Below are 21,987 nucleotides of genomic sequence, written 5' to 3' on the forward strand. Positions count from 1 at the left end.
GATCATGTGAATTTCCATTCCACAGCTAGCATGGCCATTGCTGAGAATTCTGGGAATTGAAGTCATACATCTGGAAATTGCCCGAGTTGGGAACCACTGGCTTACAGTTTCACAGTACATGTCATATGAAAGAACCTCTGTGCAACTGGGCTAGAAGAGAACAAGATCAATTTCTTGAAGGACCGATATTTAGTGTCTATTGCCCAGCTAAATGAAACACTGGATACATATATTCCTGAAATAGCTAAGTTCAGTCACTCCCAGATCTATGGTTATATTGGCACTAAGTGTTAGAACCTACTGCATAGCTAGGAGCATACACTTTTTAAATCTTGTTCTCTACCTCCATTTTTCCTTAAATCCAGAAATCAAACAAGCCTTTGCATGTTTTCTCAGATATAGGAACCACTATTCTGGTGTACCTTTCTTCCACAAAATGGATTGAGGATGATGTTACACTTTGTTCTCTTGTTATCCAGAATGGTTTTTTTTTTAATTTCAATTATCCTCATCTATCTAAGAGTATACAACTAAACTAATGTATTGGAGGAAACTTCTTAAAAGAAAATTAAAGTGAGCCATTTGTCTACTTAATAATGCTGTAATGAGCAGGTTTTCTAGAAACTCATCAGGTACACAGAGTTTACTGTAGGTGTACTTTACTTTGTGCCAAGGTTCATAGACTATTAAAAATGATAAGGTGCTGCAGGAAAAGCAGCTTTCCATCCATTGTTATTTGTGACTATATAGAAAAATTTACATTATCAGATCAGACTAATGGCTTTATGAAATTATTATCTTGTGATTTAATCAGTGACTTATTTCAGTAAATTCAATGCCTAGTGGTAAGAGAAGTCATCACAGTACCTTTAATTCTTGATGGAATTGAGTATTTTGGACAGTATTCTAGAAATTAATTTTCTAGCTTTTTAGTTTTACCAAACACATAGAATCTAAAATATCAGTATTTTTTTTTAATTTATTTATTTATTTATTTATTTATTTATTTTTACATAAGAGCCAGTTTAAACCAACACATTTTCCTTGGACTAAGAGGGATGTCAAATCCCTTATTGATTTTTTTTCTGTTAGTTGGAATGTTTTTCTGGACATTCATTGTTCTTTTCTTGTTTTTACTATTTTTAATGATCTTATGGAGTTGGCCAACCTTCTAAAATAAATAACATCAGTATCACACATTGGTGCACATGAGGTGGGATGTGATGTTAGCTACATGGGCTAGAAAGTAAATACAATAGAATTAAAGATGTTACTTCCAAGTTTTGAATGCTGAATCTAAACCACAAGTCAATTTTCAACAGTTTTACCCACACACACACACACAACACAGAGCACCCACTATTTCTGAACATTTCCTGAATTCAGGAGTAACATTTGTAGCTGCAGAGGGCTGTTTGAGAAGAGATAATGGGAATACCTCTTTGTGAGGTGCTACAAGCAGTTTCTGATAGACTGAAATGACGTTCCTGGTGTTCTTCATGCCCCACTATCAATTTTTAAGGATCCAATTTCATTTAGGCATTTCTGTTATCTTTAATTATTTATTTTGAAACTTTTTAAAAACAATTTCTTCCTTTTTACATCTTTGCAAACCCTAATGGGAGGTACTTAGAATCCTAATAAAATTTCGTAGTGACATGTTGATTTCTAATCTTCCATTTTCTAATGCTTTTTATATAAATTGATTTCCAATAATGTTTCTTGGAATGTACACTCACTGGTTAGATACGCTCTCCCAAAGGCCATATTGGCTCATGGTTATTTTTTTTTTCCTCAGATCTTTTCTAGATCTTTGTCATAACCTGTCTCCAATACAAAAAGGGCTTTGTAATGCTACTATTTTCTTCTGTTCTGTTCATATCATCTGTCTTAAAATAGTTCAACTGTGCTTGTCCTAGGTTCCTGGTAGCAAGTCATCCAATGACCTGGTTGATCTTTTGTTCGATGGTACAGACCAATCTGTTTCAACAGGTAAAATGCATTTTCTGTTTTCTATTTGAGCAGTTGCCATAGGAAAATCATGAACCGCTAAAGAAGACAGTGCAGGAGATTCAGAACTACGAAGATACAGCATCCAAATTACCTTATTATATAGATTAACACCAACATGAACACTTAGGACTCATAGTTAAGTTGGTCTGTCAGGAACTATAGTGATTGGAATGCGGAGTTGTTACTAATTATGATTATAATTACCATAATATTATGAAAGTATGTGATCCAATCGAGTTTCAGCCCTTAGCATGCTACACACATTGAGAGCAAGGAAGAGGAGAAGTGGATGAGTTATACAAGTTATATTTATTATTTGCAACGAAACTGAACTACGTGTTTTTATACCAAATTGTCCAGTGACTCTTGTCTGGTCTGTCTCTAGAAGCAGAAATATTAAATCTCTTATTTTCTAAATCTGATGTTTGCTATTTTGTAGGCTGTTAACTGAAAACAAGATCAATTTTAGATCAAAATAATAAGGTGAAAGTAAAATCAACTTTTAATTTCTTGTCTTTTTCTAAATAACCCTTTCATGACAAATTACATTATATGTAATTGGCATGAAATATTAGCACCCAGCCAACTTTAACTGATTTTTGAAAGCTATCCATTGTTAACCCAGTTGAGCACGTGGATAGAGGATCATGCGGAAAGGCCAGGATTGTAAGCTTTGCTGGGAAAAATCTAGGAGGCAATAGAAATAAGCTCTATATTTCTACCAAGTAGTTTTATACAAAATATGTCTTTCAGATTTGATTGTTAAGATTTGCAAGATGTGCAGCCTCAGGTGTAAAATGGGCTGTTTCAAATACTTTGGAGTGTTTCAAACTTGAAAATGTCCCATTGGTATTCCAGATGCCATTCTTTCCACCCTCACAGCAGAAATGTCCCAGTTATGGAAGCTGGGAGACTTGATTTCCTCACCATGAGTCAGGACGATTGGCAGAAGAGAGGATGATCTCATTCCCCTTACTGCAGGAGGAAATCATTCTGCCCGTGTGTCTGATTTGGCCCAACCTACTTAACATTATTCTTCATGCCTCTCCTCTCAAAACATAAGATTTGGCAACAAGTACCAGAAGATTCCCTGCCATCTGATTTAGGCCTTTTTCTTTAGAGAGAACACTTTAACAGAAGCTGAATGTCAACATGCATATTTAGGAAGCTTTTAATAATGTGCATATTTTTGTGCATGACTTCACTCTTTATCACCAAGCATATTTTCCTGAAATGTAATAAAAGCAGCTTGTCTAGCAACTAGAAAACTTCGCTGAGATAGAGGTATTCTAGTTTAGTTTCAAAATATAATTCGTATGTTTGTCCATGTATACATGAATACATGCATGTGTATTTTAAAAGACTATTATATGTGGATATGCCCATGTTAACAAAGATATACAGTTCAGTCTTAGTATGCTCTAATCATTCCCCTTTCTTAAAACATATGCATCTGCCTATTAATGCAAGGATAGTGTCAGATATATTTTATTTTCTTAATCTTGGTTATTTCTCATTTTTTACAATTTACTTTCTTAATTCTTCCTAAAACCAGATCATGTTTGTATTTGGGTAAACATTGCTCTATAGTCTGTCTAACAATAATGTCATAGTGTTGTAAAACAGCATTACCTATTAAAATCTTCCGACTTTTTAAAATATACCATCACGTAGAGATACAAAGGCACAAATGGTGCCTTCATCCAAAGTTGTTTTCCCAGATAATATACAATTCATAAAAATGTGCTGCAGCACATTACTTAATACAGCAGCAGTATGAAATAAATATAGATACTTCCAAGAACTATAATTTGTTATCTAACCTATAGCTCGCTCCTGCTTAAAAATTAGAGGGCTTCCATTAGTTCCTGGGGCTCACTGGACTTCTGCCAATCGGTTAGGCACAGAGCCATCCCTGCAGATGTGCACAAGAGATGTAAAGGGAAGAAGAAGCATACTTTCATGTGCTATTGGGACACGTTAGGCACATCCTTTAGTCATATGGGAGCCACTTCCCTTTGAGTGAATCCTGTGCAGCTGGACCTGAAGCAGAATGGGACTCCTATGTTTAAGGGTTCATCTAAAAGGCACCTTGGTTCAAATACATTAAGTTTATAATGCTTGTGACTATGTCAGCTCACTAACTAATATTCCTCTTAAAGCAATTGGCAACCAATATTGTTTGAATGATTGTGACGATTGACCATACAGGTTTTAATTAATGGGAGCTGTAGTCCAAAATGTCTTTCCCATGCATAGGTCAGTGGCAGTCACAGAATGCTCTGCTTTACATAAAATATTGTTAAGAATATGCAAAATGTGTATTTAGAAAATACAAAATATGTGTTTAGTAAAGGTGGAGTAAACTTCCTTATAATGTTGTAATATGTATGCGTTGAAATGGAATGTTACTTTATTATTTCTAATGATGTAGAAAAAGACAATCTCTTCAAAAAAAAAAGTTTTTCTGTTCACATTCCTGAATTTGATGACTTGATTTAAGCCACTTGAAATCAGACAAGTCACTCACATAGGAGCGTTTCCCACAGCGATGACATGGGACTTCTCCAGAAGTGTTAGCTGAAAACACCTTATGGGAACAAAGCATGCAGGTCTTTCTTCTGAGCTCTGCTCCTGCGGTCGAGAAATCTTTTTAGGTATCTAGTTTAACTAAGTTGGAAAGCAATCCGTTCTGCTTTCTGTGTTCTGATGGAAATTAGACTTACCCTTCTCTCCACACCATGTCAGCATTTAGGAGATATCCTCGGGATTAGATGCATTACCAGCTTGCTACCACAAATAACGTCTTTGCTGTCCTAAGGGGAGAGAGAGAGTTACTTTGTAAGGACCATTGTCACTCAGGAGTCTTTGTATGTAACTGCTGTTCTTCATAAGCAGACAAGCACTGTCCTTGGCCAGTGTGTAACTCGCTGAGTGTGACATTGGACCATACCGTGTGTCATGCACAAAATAAGTCTAAAATAAGCTTTACTTCCTTTTGTAAAAGAAAGGGCCAGGAAAATGTATGCTGCGAAGAATTTTGCATATTTTCCCTTTGCCAGGGATTTTCATAGAGATTTAGCAGTTTCCTCAGCAAGTTCACCGTGGTATGTATCTGGCATTTGTCATCCTATGATGACATTTAAGTTGGTTATTTAGTTTCTTTTGCCTATATTGTCTTAAATCTGTGTTTAAGACCATATTTTTTTGAAGTTTCTAATTATCAGACTTTCCTGAAACTCAAATACAATGCAATGCATGTAGATGTGCTGTGTACCATTGTGCAATGATAACTCCTATTCATCTTCATCTTTGTGTCTGTGTGTATTGTATAGCCTCTAGCTATTTGAATGATTAAGATGATGCCCAGCTTTTCATAGATTGCTACCATGACCCCCCCGCCCCATCATTATTTTAAATCAGCACTGGAAAACACCAGTGATACTTATAGAAAAGACACCAGGGTGTCTTTTCTATAAGTATCACAAAATAATTTACAGTATAAGAATTTGAGACAGATCTGGAGACTATTCTCAGTATTTCCTACTTAATAACAAATCAATGTACATTCCAAAGATAGATGCTTCTGTTTGAGAGGCAAGCCCACCTAACCTTGACTGCAAATGGCATTAAAAAGAAATACAAGTACACATGTTGTAGAAAGGGAATTGTTCATTTTATTGCTGCTAGCCATTTATTAAAAAGGAGATGGTTCGAGTTTAATTAACTGAGTTGAGAGCAGCAGATGGAACAGAATGTCTTGCAGCAATAAGACAATTCAAAAATGGTACCAGATGTTGGAAACTGTCCCTGGTGTTGTTTGAGTGCAACACAGATGTTACAGTCCCACCTGGCTAGTTTCTAAGCACTGCAGGCTAAACAGCTGTGATGTAACCCATATAATGTACACAGGCACTAAAAGTAGAATAATTGAGCCACTGCTACTTCCTAGAAGGGTGTGACCACTCAGAGATGAAATCTTTTAAGGACAAATGAAGATTAAGGCCAACTTTTTTAGTACCTTCAGGGGAAGAAAGGAACTAATTAATTCATTGCACAGGAAGCTCCAATTCCTGTATTAATGAGAGGTTGATTGTGCAACAATGAACACAGGCTCAAATAAACACTCTGCAAAAGCTCATTAACAAATACAGGTTTAAAAAATTAAAGAACAGCTTTTCTCCTGGGTCTAATAGCGGTTTTAGGGGGGACTCCGATTTTTGTTCCAATTATGGAAGTCCTCCTGAAGTATCACATTCCCAATTCTTGTTGGTCAATCTTGTCTAACCTGGACACCAAATGCATAGCGATGCTATGCTACAGGAAGACAGCTTTTTCTTCTAGACTCTCTGTGAAATGCTTATGCATTATGACTATGTCCAATTGAATTTTATTACATTTTTCTATTTTGATTTATAAAATATTGTTGGGAAGAATAATTGAAGTACTGCATTTTGAATTAAATGGTTTTTAGTAGCTTGTCTTGTGGAAAGGAAGTATATCAACATATAAAAAATAAAATCCAATTTAGATTATATGTCTTGAAATGTGGAATCTTGTGTTTATCATTTATGCTTTCATTTGCGCAAGATTTAATGTGTGCAAAGTCATTTTAAATGTTTTATTGTTGGCAGCATAATAAGCAAAAAGAGGGGGATTATATTTTTAATTATTTTTTTAAAAAACTTTGTTCTGTATCCTGTTTGAATTAGAATTGTTTTAACCCTTGCTATTATAATAACAAGCCTTTGTCGTCTATGTAATTTTTATGAATTATGACAAGCATTATATCATGTGGGCTGGGAAGTTCTTTTGCATTGCTATGTAAGTGTTAAGAGAGACTTGAACTGTATAAGAAAAATGATTCAGTTTGATTTGGATCAATAATGTACATAAAAAGGGGAGAAATGAAGAGTTGAGCCGTTTATGGGCCTCATTATATATTTAGCTTGGATTGGCATTGTTTAAGAGTAGCTTCTTTATTCTCTCTGCTCGGCCTCTTCTGGGTTTTCAGCATTAGTAAGGATCTTCCATTTTCTACGTCCATTCTGAGTTGCCTGCTGGATCCCTCGTGGTTACAGTCTCTCAAGTTCTTATAAAAAGTGTGTGTGTAAACCAGTGTTTCTCAATCTCGGCAGCTTGAAGATGGGTGGACTTCAACTCGCATAATTCCCCAGCCAGCCTCTGGAAAGATTTAACACATCTACAGTGTAAATCAAAATCAAACACAGAACAGGTTGGGGAATTCTGGGAGTTAAAGTCCACCCATCTTCAAGCTGCCACGGTTGAGAAACAGTGGTGTAAACTATACCAAAGGAAGCATTTCTTTCTGTCCCACGTCACTGTAACCTGCCTTTTGATTCCTCTGGCTTTAGGTGGCTCCACTGACCTCTTTGTAGGCTTTGCTGACTTCACCTCTCCTGCAGCTGCTGCTGCCTCTGCAAGCTGTCCTTCATCACAAGGTAGGAAAGGGAATAGAATAGACTCCAAAACTGTTCTGTGCTCTTTTGCGAGAATCGAAAGTCAGGTACGGGCCCTTTAGTTTGAACAGAGATATTTGTTTGATCGTTTTTTAAAGGCAGTTGACCTGAGGAGGGGTTGGGGGGGCGAATCCACTGTTGGTTTATTACAGTAACCAAAAACTTTAGTAGGCAGGATAATTCACACAGACGGGAGGAGGTTCTGTGTTTGATTTTGATTTACATTATAGATGTGTTAAATCTTTCCAGAGGCTTATAAAAACTATCTTCTTCGGTTTTTCCCGAAAATCTGCATGAAATCTCATCTCTGCTATTTGGCCGTTTGCCACTCAGTGTTAAAACTGCATTTTTTAAAGAGCATCGAGCCCCACAGTAGGGGATTTGGGAGCCATACGTTTCCCACCCCTGCTTTAGGCCAACCTGTTAGCAGTTCAGAGGAATATTGATTTCTGTCCTTTCTGTAATAGAGTATTTACCCCACTGTATTAGTTCTGCTTCTTATAACATAAGAATATAGATTGTTTTGAAAATCTAGATTAACAAGATTTAAACTTATTTCCTCTCAATCTCTTTTGAGTATTTTTACGTTGATCATGTCATTCAGAATTAGGAAATATCAGAGTTCTTTATTGTGCCTCCATGATGTTTGATGTTATGCTGAATCAAACAATTTCATTCCTCAAGTATTTTTTCCCCTTTTTCTTGTGGGGATGTGTGCAGTTTCTCTGTTTCAGTGATCGCAGGTTTCATGCCTCGGTTTCTTTTTCTCTCTCAAGGAGACCAAGAATTATAGGGGTTCTCATAGCATAAAAATGTAATTGGTGCTATTTGTCTTGATACGATGTTAGAAGAGCTGGTACTTGGTAACAGGAAGTACCATCATTTCTTTGGTCATGTGCACTACCTGAAATTGTCCAGAGAACTATTCACTGCTGAATCCCAGGAAATATTAGAAGCAGGTCTATCTATAATGCCACTGTCCTTTAGAACGTGAAGGCAATTAAAAAATCTTAGCTTTAGAAAGCTTTCAAAATCTTATACAATTTAATTTGTCTCAATATTTATGTAACGTTTGCAGTAGTTCTAGATCCAGTATTTTGATTTTATAACCATTTGGTTTCTTTAAAAAAATGTTTTATAATCTTTTATGAATGCCTTAATAGATTTTAAAGCAAGGCTGTGTAGAAATGCTTTATACATGGTGATAGTATATAAAAAGTTGAATGGCATGTTTAGAAAGCCATCTTCAATAAATGATGTGAACCTATTATTCCTGCTGTGGATTCCATAATCTCTGCTGCATCATCTGAAGAAATTGATTGGACAATGGCAGTCAATGCACTTTGATGCCAGTGTGTAATCTGATCTTATCCCTACTTATTAGAAGAGATTTAGACAGTCAAGCACCCAGAATTGTCTTAGCAATGACAGTAAATGGGTGTGCGATAACATGTTTGTTGTTGTGCACCATATTCACCATCTCGTATCATGTTCAATGTTTTGATTCCAATTGTATGTTTGGTATTTTGTTTTTATGGTGTGAGATGGCCAGAGCTGAGTTGGAGTTGGGCGGCACCTAAGACTAAATAAATACATACATACATATTTCTATGCATAGGAAGTGTTTGGACACTTCATTCTGTTTCCTATGGTATCTATAAAATGGTGCTTATGTAATATACCCAAAAAACTCTTTAAGAACTATAAACCACTAGTTCTGTATCTTGTGGTGTTGGAAAATATCCTAAAAATAGTTGTATTGTTTTAGACAGAATAGCCACATGTCTTAGAAGGGAGAAGAGACAGAATCGCTTATTTTCATTTATTTAATTATTTATTCAAGATTCTTGCAAAATAAAAATTGCCCAGTGGGGAAAAAAGGCCTGAAATTTCTTATTACTGATGATACCAGATCCCAAGATGATGGATTATCTCACCCAACAGTTTTGTGTACACATTAAACAAAAAAACCTTAGTCTAACTACTTTCTCAACAATCTTCCCTAAGGTGGAGCAGTAGTTACTTGAAACCATTGAGTCCAAGGATGACCTCTTGAAGAGAGAGCATACCACTGTCTCTTTCAAGGCTGGATGCACCAATACCGCCCCCCCCATCCCATGTCTTTAAAGAAGCTGACACATAACATGGACCCAATCACAGGTCACCTCCCTGGTTGTTTTCACAATCCAGGAGGGACCCAGGTCCAGCAAACAGGTGATTAAACTAACAATGTCAAGAATCCTGTCCAGTTCTTCAGGAGTCCCAGTCAAACCCATTCCAGATCACACCACATGACTGAACCCAGGCACCTCAACCAGGCCTGTCCAGTTGGAGTCCAACTTGGAACAGATGCAAGCTGCTTTATCCACCATCTGGCCAGAATATTCCTTGCAGAGTCCCTGAAGATGGTTCTGTGGCCTATCCCTATACAGTAGGGATCGGGTCACCCTAAGTAGGGTGGCCACTGGATACAAAAAGGGCAGAGAAATATTGCCATATTGCCACCCTTATTGACATGAGGTAGTCTTTAATATCGTAACCATGTTTGATCAGATTCACTCTGAGTCTGTCTCCAGTGGCGTTCTGTGTGTCCCTTAATCTCCTGGAGCACCTAGGTAATCCAAGGTATGCCCTGGATTCAGCATACAATGAGAGGCCACATAGGGACAATGCTGTCCAAGACCCTTGCCACCCACCCATTACAGGCAGCAAATGGGGCCTACCAGTTCCTTGGGAAAAACCCCAAGCTCCCTTTGGAACCCCATTGGGTCCATCAGTTGTCTGGAGCAGGCCCTCTCTTTGTCATCTTGGTGTAGTACTATCATAATTGCTATATTATCCTTAAAAATACTCATAATTAATCAATTTTTCTTAGCTGATCAGTTAGTGTAGAAAAAAATTAAAGAGCATGTCCATTAGATAAACTGATTTTTTAAAATCATCACTAAAAGTATATTATATGGGAGAAGAAGATCTGAGTTGATCTGAGAACTGGGCCTTTAAATACTTTAAGATGCACGATTCTGCCTAGATCTTTGCAGATTATTAAAAATGTTGTTTTGGATATTGTTGTTATGCAAATATTGTATAACTTGATAATATTCCTTTATCAATATTACTATGATTAATCTGTACTGATCACCATTATGCAAGCAGGCAATTACGATTAATCATTCTTGAACAACAAAGCCTCTCTAGGTCTCTTGGTTGATTCATCATCTTTGGTAAAGTTCCCCAAAGAATGGCAACAAACACCTCTCCATTTCCCTACTTCCTTTGTATGTGTATTGGAAGGAATATGAGCATCCAGTAACTGGAGAATCAACATATTCAGCAGTTAGTTACCCATCAGGAATACTTTAAATGTGCTTACATTTTTAATAGGCAAGACTAATTGAAACACTCCCAATAAAGTCCTTTTTCTAAGGGAGATCAAAGCAAATGTTTCATCATAGCCCCAAGCTAATGAATTTCAACCTGCTACTTGCATTAAAGTGCATCATTGGGCATAGAGGTGTGGATCTTCTTTTCCCTTTCTGTCCTTGCTTACTTAAATTTTAATCCACCTCTGGAAGTAAAATTAATTAAAATAAAGGGTTTTATACCCAGGTGCACAGGTAATATTAAGAGTTACTGAAGTGAGGTTTAAATTATTGCAACAATTTTATAATTAAGCACATTAGATTCTAGATAATCTGCAAGTTAGTCAATCACTAATTCCTTATTATCAGTACAGGTTGGATTTTTCTGCAGTCAGAAGGGTCTCATCTCTGTGACCTTATATTTCCCAAGTCTTTCATTGCTCACTTCAAAAACTCATCTAGTGCAATTCATGAAAAAGTCCTGAATTAATCCCTTTTAGTCCTGCACTGACATTAAATGTAACATGTTAGTTGCAAGGTGTGAATCTGTGTAATAAGCAACATTGGTGTCCATTCCTGGTTAAACTATGGGACAAAAATGATTGGTTAATCATTTATTAACCAACATTTTGTTTTATTATGTGTTACTGAAAGCTATAGTATTCATCAGTGGCTAGTGAATGAAAATTATTACCACGTTAAAAAAAGAGTATGCTTCACTTTCATCACCATTATACAACTTGCAGGTTTGCTTACAAGTTTATTCAAGTAAAATATGTATTTTTATAGAGTATGGAAATAGATTCCTCTATAAAAGGAAAGGAAGCAATTGGAGTGCTACTCTCTCTATATTTTCTGTGGAAAGATTTGAGTGTGTATGAGAGCTTTAAATGCATATTTATCAAAGCACCCGCAGAGTGCTAAATAAATACTATATAATGCTGTCAACCACCACAACAGAGGTGAGATAAACACCCAGAGGCAGTTGAATTTGAAAGCCATGATTTTATTGGTATCCCACTTAGCTATACTGATTTAATAACTCTTTGTACAGCAAGTAATTTATATGTAATCAGATGAGTTTGAACAAATTGCTGTTTTTATTACTTATGACTGTGACACCATTCTTGTTCATAGTGATTGATTCAAAGCCTAAGTTGGTGTTTTCTGTTTTACCTAAGGCTCTCCATTTTTCAGTACTGACAGTTTAAATACTGAACCTCTGATGCCTGCTATATCCATCATGTGCTGATTGGGTTAGATGGTATACGGATCTTGTAGGTTTCCCTGTCCAGGAATTTGCATCCACTGATAAAATGTCAACAGGTGTCACACTTACTAAGCCATACTTTCTGCCATTGGTGAGGGAATTTCTCATTTTCTTGCTACCATATTCAAGTGGTTAGAATATTCATGAGGGAGAACAGTGCCCAAATGGAGATTCTACCTGCAGATGTTAATCTGGGTGGACAAATGTCAATTCCCATTTGTATCAGTTCATATAATGGAGCATTTGTTTGCCTTACAGAAGGTTTCTTTCTTTTCCCTCTCCAGGTACAGTTACAAGTGGGAATGGAGAATTTGGTGACTGGAGTGCCTTCAACCAAGCTGCTCCATGCCCAGTTGCTCCCGCTGGAGAGGTTTTCAGTAGCTCTGCCCAGCCAGCTGTTGAACTCTTTGGCAGCTCTGCTCAGCAGTGTCTTGGCCAGTCTCCAGCTGCTTCAAATTCTGCTGAGCTCTTTGATTTGATGGGTACCTCCCAAGCCACTATGACCTCTTCTCAAAGCATGAATTTCTCTATGATGGGCTCTAACACGGTCAGCATTAATCTACCCATGTCAAGGTCACAGGTATGTAATTGTTCTGCAAGCCATCAATGTCTATTTCCTTAATGTATGGAATGGTATCTGAATAGTTTGGACAAATGCTCAGCTTCTTTTATTTGTGTTCTCGAGTATTTTTTGTTGCCTATTTTGCTTTGATGGTTATTCTTTGAGATTCATTTAAGTGGAAAGAAAGGACATCTAAAGTCATTCCAGAGCAATAGAACATATTGTAGGCTTCATAACTATGACATTTTAATGGTTCAGAAGAAGTGTCATTTGCTTCCAACATTAGAGTTTGAAGAAGGGATTGCTCAGTTGCCAAAATACTTGTGCTTTAATTAGGTAAATTTCCATCTAATTTCCAAAGATTTCAAAAATAATTGGGGAGGTCAGAAATGTGGATGGGAGGAAGAAGATTTTTCTGAGTTACTGGTCATGGCATAAACTAACAATTCAGTTCTAGAATCCTAAGAGTTGGAGGGACTTTAGAGTCATATATACCAACCATTTGCTCAATATAGGATTCAAGAAATTGTTTCTGACTGATGACTATAAAGTCTCTGTTTGGAAACCTCCAGGAAGTGAGAACTCACCACTTCATGTGGCAGCCTGTTCCACTAGCTGACAGCTCATATAGTTAGGAAATTCTTCCTGATACCCAGGCTGAACCTGCTTCTTTGTAGCTTTATCCCATTGGTTCCTGTCCTCTTCTTTGAGGCAATAAAGAATAAGTCAACTTCTTCCTCTATGTGAAGAAAAGTCCACTCTGTCTTCAGATATTTGAAGACTACGATCATATTGCCACTCAAGACATCTCTTCTACAGGTGGAACGTAACTCAGATCTTTTAATTGCTTCTCACAGAGCTTCATTTCCAGACTCCCTCACCATCCTGGTAGCCCTCTCCTGAACTAGATTGTCAATGTCCTTTCTGATCTGCGGTGCCATACTGTGGGAACTGTGTTGCTTATCCCCTTTCATATTCTAAACCATTAAGGCAATGAATCTCACAATTCTAAAACTTTCTTTTCAATGTTTCCAGCCTTTGCAAAGTGTTAATCCAATGATACAGAAGCCAAATCCACTGTATAATCTGGGCACAGAGATGGTCCCCAAAAATGTAAGCAAAACTCTGCCTTCCACTTGGTCTGATCCCAGTGTAAATATCAGTTTGGACAATTTAGTTCCTGGTATGCAGCCTTCAAAACCCCAGCAACCATCACTGAACACAATGATTCAGCAACAGAGTAAGTGATCAGTCTCTCATAACTTGTCATGCACGTTTTTAAAACAGTTCCCTTTGAATGAGTTTGTGTATGATTAAGATTATCGTCATTTAAAAAATATTTTATATAACTTCAGCTTCAATGCTTCTACTCTTTTCTGTGAATAGAGTTCATGATGCATTTAAAATAAATGTAGGGATTTGCTAGTTCAGTAGTCAATCATGATTTTGCACCCATAAGATACCAAATACAATCTCAAGGGAAAAAGGTCAAATGTTGATTTTTCTGGCTGGCAAACTACAAGTAAAAATAGGCAGTACAAAGCTGAATTGACTAATGGCCTGATAATCTTTTGATTATCAGGCCATTAGTGAATCTGATGCTTCTTTCAAAGCTTGTGGTCACCTAAGTGTAGAAATTTTTATATAGGAAAAGGATAGGCAGTGGTGCAAAAGGAGGCTGGGGTTAAGGACTGTGGGGAGGTGAGAATGAAACTTATTCAGGAACTACTGACTAAAGTGTACTGGTTCCCACATTGTCATAACCTGCTGTATAATATGAATTGGTAGTACTCAACAGCTACATGGTTGGTTGACTTGTGCTAGCTTTGACATATATATCTTTTAAATGTTAAGAATGCACAACGTCAATATGAATGGCATTTCCAAATATCAGAAAGTGGTAACTCTTTGTTTCTCTGTTTTGGATTTGAACCTTTTGTGATCCACCAGTATGCACAGGCAGCAGGCAAACACAGTTGTAAATAATGAGGTGACTTCAGTTTGAAAAATCACAAAAGTGTATATAGACTGGCTAGCCATCCTAATCTAGTGATATATATCATGTCCATTTACTTCTTTTGTTGACCTCTTCTCCCAAACCCTTAGAATCCATCTCTCCAGACAATAATTGCCTTTCCTCCTAATTATGATGCCTTCCATTCAGAGATTAGGGAAATTCAAACTGAAAAAGAAGTAACATTAAAAAAAAGTTGTTGGAATGTGCTATAGATGTAGATCACTCAGTACAAAAGCTTCTAGGTGAGTTGATAAGGGAATAGAAAGAGAAGCTGAAATTTGGAGGCGGGAAAACTGCAAGAAGTAGAAGTTATATACTATATAATATTAGAAATTAGAAATGTATAGAGCAATGCTCTAAAGGTTGTGCCTTAAATTTCAACTTATTTGAAACTTTGATTTGAATACATCTCCAGGGATAAGAGAGAAGAGAGTTGTGTTAAATAAGTAAGAAAGTAAACATCTAAAATGTTTTATTTAAACATTTTTTTTCTTCTAGATATGCAACAACCTATGAATGTGATGACTCAGAATTTTGCAACTTTGGGCCTCAACTCACCACCCGGCATGATGCCTCTTCGACCTCCAGCAAATCCATTGATGGGAAGCCCTGTTCCTGTGGGGATGGGGATGGCCACTCAGATGACTAACACAATGGGGATGGCTTCCATGGGAGGCCCTAACCCTATGATGAGCCAGGGCATGATGGGAATTAATGTGAACATGGCAATGCCAACTGCTGGAATGGGTTTGTCAGGTACAATGGGCATGGGAGTTGCTAATATAGCTGTGGCATCCTCCATGACTCCTGGAACCGTGCAACCTAAGCAAGATGCCTTTGCCAATTTTGCCAATTTTAGCAAATAAAGATTATAAACCAATCAGATCGAATGAAGGATTTTAGCTGCACAAATAAAGCTGGGATAAGGGTGGAAAATGCTGATCAAATGCTTTTTTTCCTTTTTATTGCTTACTTTAAAGGAACCCACATAAGAATCCAAAGGTCATTTTTTGAACTCTAAAACTACTTTTGGTCAAGTTTTGGAAACAAATGTTCTTCCAGTGAATTGACACTGCAGTGACTAGGCCGTGTTTTATAACAGGACAATTCAAAGCCTTTCTGGGAGCAGCAAGTTTTAACTTTGAAACTTATGGGAAGAATGGAATTTGGGGGTAAATACGTGTGAATCTAATTTTATACTTGATTTCTTTTTTTCCCCCATTGGAATCTGTTTTATCTTAATTGGATCCATTCCTTTTCCTACCACTGAGTCAAATTTGAAGTCAAAGTATGCTGATCAATTTTTTATAAGAATATATATATATTTTTGTCCAAAAATGGCTTACATATGTGATTATGGCTAATTCAAAGAGACCTGGAATGTATATATATAATTTTGCTACTCTTCCAGCAACACTGCTGTACTATCCAAATTTTTATTATAGATCTCTTCAAGCAATTTGCCTATGAATAAAGCTGGGGCAGGGAGGGACGTTCCTGCCACTTTCTGCTATATAATATTCAGCGCAGGACTGGTGGAAACATTGTCCAGAGCTGCTACATGGTTTCCTTTTGGAGAACTCTATATATCATTTGGATTTCTTTTAAAATTGTTTTCTGCAGTTCAGCATCATTGGCCAGTGGCACATTCCCTAGCACTCTCTGGGGTCATTGTTTACATCACTGAGAGTCAAAAGACAACAATATTTATTTTTCTTTCTTGCAACTTTACAAAGAAAAAAAAGGATAACTGTCTTTTAAGTTAATGATAATCATCTTCAAATGTTTTGTCAAGCCAATAACATTGAATTTTAGATTTTATACGATCGTTGGCTTTGTTTTATGTAAATATGGCCTTAGCAATTGCAGAATCCAATAGAGAGGAGTTAAATATATATAAATATATATATATATATATATTATTATTATTAAAGGAAACCTGTAGCAGTCAGATTTTATGAATCAAATGAAAATAAAGGAAGTGAATGAGTGAATTAAAGACTTTTTTTTCCCTTTACCTGTTTAAAAAAAGCCTCCATTTAGGATCACCCACATATCATGATTTTTAATCTGGCATGCAGAAGTTCAGTTTATGTTTGCAGAGTCAGGGCTGCTACTGAAATAAGTACTATATTCTAGGTATGAAACTTCATTGCTTCCCCTTTTCTTCTGTTGGTTATTTTATTTTTTTATTGTTACTATTAAATTGATTAAAATTTATTTCCATTGTACTCATAATGTTCTGTTATGCATAACATTAAAGTGTTCATTAAAAGCACTGTTGGGGCTGTTCTTCCTTTCATTCCATTTGATGTTTATGAGAGCAGTTGGGGGGAATAAGGATCATTTGGGTAAAGTAATTTTTATAAATAATTTAAAAATGTTTAATGACTTCTTATCATCCACCTTTTCTATCTGACTCTACTGTTAAAAATTAAAAATGAAGCAGCCAAGATATCTTGACCCACTCCAGCCTTGCTAATGCTCCATCTACAACATTTCTAATTAGGCAGAAATTCATGTACTTCAGCTAAGTGGTAATGAAAAGTGATTCATTTGCTGAATAAGAGATGAGAGTGAGTGTAATTAGCTGACTGCGGTTTTTAATCTTTCAACAATTCAGTGTGTTTAAATTAGTTTCATAAAATAAGAGCTTTCAAGTGTTGTTACATCAAAGTAATCAAGACAAGCTTTACTGGCTGAGCAGGACAGATCTTCAGTTCCAATTTTGAAATCCTTGAACTTTTTGTGGGAATTGTCTTCATAACTTCGGCTTGTGACAGATGTCGAGAAGCAAAAAAGAAAAAGTAAGCATGCAAACAGAACATGAATTGCAAGTGATGGCAGCAGACGGGTTCCATGGAGGAATGGAGAGGTTGTCAAAACTGTTTTTAACCGCTAGGATGGCAAGGTCCCAAAATCCAGGAGTATAGTCTGCATATTAAATGAAAGGCCAAGTTGTGTCTCTTCAAACTAGAATGTTTTACAAGAAATTTGGAACCAAGCTGGGTTGAACCTGGACTAGATTACTGTTTTGGAACATATTGTGAAACCTGTCAAATATTTTGATAGAAGTATTACAATTTGATTGTATCCTGCTGTACCCTTTCCATGGACACTGAGACACACAACAATACTCTCAGAGCAGGTGGTAAACATAAAAGCAAAGCTTTTGGCATCTTTTCAAGTCTGAGCCTCTTGAAACCTGGTCACCAGGTACTGGACTTGGATATGATTATAGAATACTCTATTCCAAGAAAGAAAATGGAAAGCAAATACAGAGACAGAGAACCTGGGAACATTTCCCTTCCATATGATGTGAATATTTTTCATGGATGGTGGGATTCAAAATATCCTCCCAGTAGGCAAATGTATTTTTTAATTTATTTAAATTTGATTCTATTTCAGGCAATTTAATGGCCCAACTAATCCAGCCCCAAAATGATGCTCTAAGAAAACAGAGATAGCAGATAACTTGCAGAATAAATTTTCAAGGGCAGGTGATGGCATGTATTTGGGGGTGTTCCTGTTCATGAGCAGTAAATCCATCCCTAGAGTCCATCTCACAAACTCCAGAAAACAGATTCTTTCCCAAGGAAGCATTGAGCAAAAAAGTAATAAGAAACTTCATGTATTTCCAACATACAGCTCTCACCCAAAGTCTAGGCAACAGTGATGCTGATCATTAAAACAATATGTACCATACCAAGCTTTTTTGAATGCAGGTAATTTTATAGCCAGCAGCACCATGACATTTTAGAGTATTGGGAAACCTCAACATTTGTATTTCTCCCCAATAAGGAAAAGATTGGCTAGAACTGAGCATGCTCAGTAACCACAGAAATCTGACAGACTCGGGACAGAGGATAGACCATGGTGGGAGGAGAAATAACATTGGGTATTTTGGAAAAGAATATCAACTAACCACAATTTAAAAAAAAAAACCTCACATGCTGCATATTTTGTTACATGTTACCTTGTAAATGAGTATTTGCCTATTGCTTGGTTCTGGTTTAAAATTTTAATATATTCTTTGGAGCTGCAAAATGAGATTTTTTTTAAAAGAAAGTTTACTTATATTTGATCCACAATAACTGGGGAAACCAACGTTTTTCAGATTTTCTCAGCATAGCAAAGATATCTCTTGAGTTCTGTCAAGGATGGAAAATTGATTTTGTAAATGGGTACAGCAAGAAAAGGTGACTCAATCACACAAAAATAATGGGGGGAGTCAGTCGAACAGCTAATTACACTTTTAATAGAGAGTACAAGAACCTTTTGCATAATCTTTGCAGAAAAGTTGGCCTGAGCAAGCCCACTTGTTCAAAACATCTTAGGTCACTAGCTTCTCATGATTCCAAAGGAGACAATTATATCAACATCCTACTGGGGGGGTGGGGGGTGGGGGTTTAAATCAATGGAACCTGGCCATTTTCCTGAGATGGACCCTGATTTGAAACCATGTCAAGCTAAACTCTGTATCTGATGATGATGTATGTGTCAGTCAATTAGAAATTTATTTATGAAAGTGGAACTATCCTAGTGTTTGTGGATTTTCATGAGAAAAGAGCCAGGCAATTTATACCACTTTGCTATTATAAAAAAGGAATTTAAATTGCAGATGGGATCAAGAAGACAACCGGAGTTCCCGACATTCTAAGTCATAACATTGTTGTCTGTTTAGAAGTTCCTCATTGGAGATAATCAGGGAATGAATCTCAACAATTGTACTTGGTTATTCATACTGTGATACTTCTTGTAATGTTTCTTGCAATTTAAGTGCTAGTAATACTCAGTGGTTATATTTCCAGCAAGATACAACAAATTCTGTTGTCTATAACAAGTGCCAAATATTCATGTACCGTGTGCCTCTTTAAAGTAGCTGTAACTGTTCCTACAATAATGATCAAGTGCAACCACTGTATTTGATGATTTAAAGAGTTCTGACAAGGTAGTATGGCATGAAAATGCATGGAACAGAATGCTGTGTCTTACTTAAAACCCATTGCAATAAAACTAGATTGCAACTAAAATTTCCCTCAGCCAGTGCTGCTAGCATAAAAATGGAGCAAACGATTTCAGGGAAAGGATTTTTACCTTGCCTAGCAGAGAACAACATTGGTCTAACATTTCATTTCTAATTAGTTGCAAGATGTGGTTTAAATTCACATCCAGCAATTTGGACATTACAGTATTCCTCTTCTCCTGCAACTGAGTCAGAGCCCCCATCATCCATTCATGATAGTTTGCAGTGAACCATGCCACCCATGCACAAGATGCACCTTACTTCTGCTAAGACCTAGGAATTGAAAAAAGCCATAGGTGAATCCCTGGAAAATAATATATGGCTAAATTATTTTTATGTGGGATAAACTTTTCTGAAACAATACTTCCTAATGGGGATAATACCCAATTGGTTGTCTAACAGTTTCTTTGTGGGGTGCATCTAGTGATTGATTTTTAAGAATGATTGAAGCAAGAAATACTGAAGACGTTTTCAGCAGAGCCTTCAGTAATACTGGTTAGAAAACCATTTCTATGCTAGAGGCTGCTGTCCCTGTACAGCTCTCCTGAGATTTCTCCTCCATCCATCTATACTGAAGCGAGGAGGACATGCTCTGTTATTCTCAAAAGTGGTACAAACTCCCTCTGGAAGGATTGGCCTACTGCAAGTTCCTTCAGCTTAAAAAAAAATAATTCTAAGCAGTACAGGATGCCGGTGGCCTCCTCCTTGTACTTCAGGCTTTGATGGGTAAGTCCCAGGACTCTTAGAAGAATCCATGCCACCTCTGACCTCAGGCAAGATATACACCATTCAACCGTTTCACAGTAGTGAGCTCTGCTTGTAGATACAATTGTACAAAGAAGCCTAAAGCTCAGTAACATTTCATTTCAAAGTGCTAAACAGTTCTTCTAGAAATCCCAAGAGTTTTATGACCCAAATGGTTATAAAAAGGGGCAAAAAATTAGCAGGTACCATAAGGTACTAGTTTAGTAATTAACCAGCTCTTTTAATAGACCCTCAATTATTTTGTTTCATAATACAGCACCTTTAACAGAGCACGCACACACATGAATGCATGGAAAGATACACAAACATTTTAAGATAAAGCTACATTCGACATTTGGGAACCTCTGAACAGCTGGCTACCTAATGAATATGCATCTGCTTAAGAGGCTGTAGTCCATTAATAAACCAATAGATATAAAGCAGAAACCATCTTCATCAGCTTCAAATGAGATTGGATGCAATGTGCTGTGAAGTGTCATTGTCACATTGAATTGGGCTGCTGAGGTTAACAACCAACTCTTTTGCACCCATGCCTTTGTGACTGCAAACAAAGCTCCATTTCCCGACCGTTGCAAGGCAGGGGTAGTGAGGACAAGATGTTTTTTGCTGCATTTTGTTTCTCTTTTGTTATTTTCTGATGCCTAGCTGCATGATGGAGACCGATTTCCTTTCCAGTGAAGACTTCCCTTTTCCCTTGCACTACTAAAAACTGGTCCTGCATTTCAGAAAAACAGCAGCTGATTTTAGTAGTGCAAATTAATTAAAGAACGCTTAGCTTTCCACTGTGCAAATAAATACATTGCTCAATTGGGTGGACATTGATATGTGCACCAGAAGTCCAGCTTCTAGTTGGGATCCCAGGAGTAGCATATTTGCAGAGGCAATCAAATGCTTTTTTATTCTTATTTTCTTCTGAAGTGCATATATATTATTCCGTACCATAGCAGAGGCTCTGGTGCCAGCATCTTATCACTATGTTAAGAGCAGTGTCTATGGTGGGTGTGTGCTCTCTCTTTGCTTCTTTTCATAATTTCAAACAAATAAGATTTCACATAGACTAGCTGTTACTTTTTTCTCTTAAGGAAAAAAAATGCTATGTATCAAAGGTGGGCTGTGGGCAGAAGCTGATGCTAAAGAGCTACCAGTAGATCTCTGGATAGTCAGTAGTTGATTGGGAAGGCTCTTTTACTACAATAAACTAACAACAGAAATGACAACATGTTTTATTCTTTTATAGGAATGTTGAAATAAATCTAGTTTATAAAGGAGTTAACTAGATTGCTGTCTGAAACAAATTAGAACTTTATTGTAGTAAAAGGTAAAGGTAAAGGTTTCCCTTGACATTAAGTCCAGTCGTGTACTGCAGTTAAATTCTTGAGTCCAGGATGTGCTCAGACACCTTTTTTTTAAATTTTAAGTTTATGCTTTTTTTTTTACTGGTCCAGTTATAGATTTGGTGGTTCAAGCAAAATGGAAACAAATTTGATTTTAT

The 21,987-nt window shown here is 36.8% G+C and overlaps 1 protein-coding gene across 2 annotated transcripts in view; it reads left to right on the forward strand.

Moving 5' to 3' along the window:
• The window catches only part of CLINT1 (clathrin interactor 1), a 70,156-nt gene extending 53,174 nt beyond the window's left edge, over positions 1-16,982 (forward strand). The window contains exons 8-12 of one of the 2 annotated variants that reach the window (XM_063292130.1): positions 1,920-1,992; positions 7,389-7,475; positions 12,410-12,705; positions 13,723-13,927; positions 15,203-16,982. In XM_063292130.1, the coding sequence (XP_063148200.1) occupies positions 1,920-1,992; positions 7,389-7,475; positions 12,410-12,705; positions 13,723-13,927; positions 15,203-15,570 (1,029 nt within the window). In that variant the 3' untranslated portion in view covers positions 15,571-16,982. The remainder of the gene's footprint in view (positions 1-1,919; positions 1,993-7,388; positions 7,476-12,409; positions 12,706-13,722; positions 13,928-15,202) is intronic. The other variant, XM_063292131.1, reaches the window with a different exon arrangement.
• The last annotated feature ends 5,005 nt before the right edge of the window (positions 16,983-21,987 follow it).

This window comes from Candoia aspera, chromosome 2, assembly GCF_035149785.1.
Source record: "Candoia aspera isolate rCanAsp1 chromosome 2, rCanAsp1.hap2, whole genome shotgun sequence".
NCBI classification, from domain to species: Eukaryota; Metazoa; Chordata; class Lepidosauria; order Squamata; family Boidae; genus Candoia; species Candoia aspera.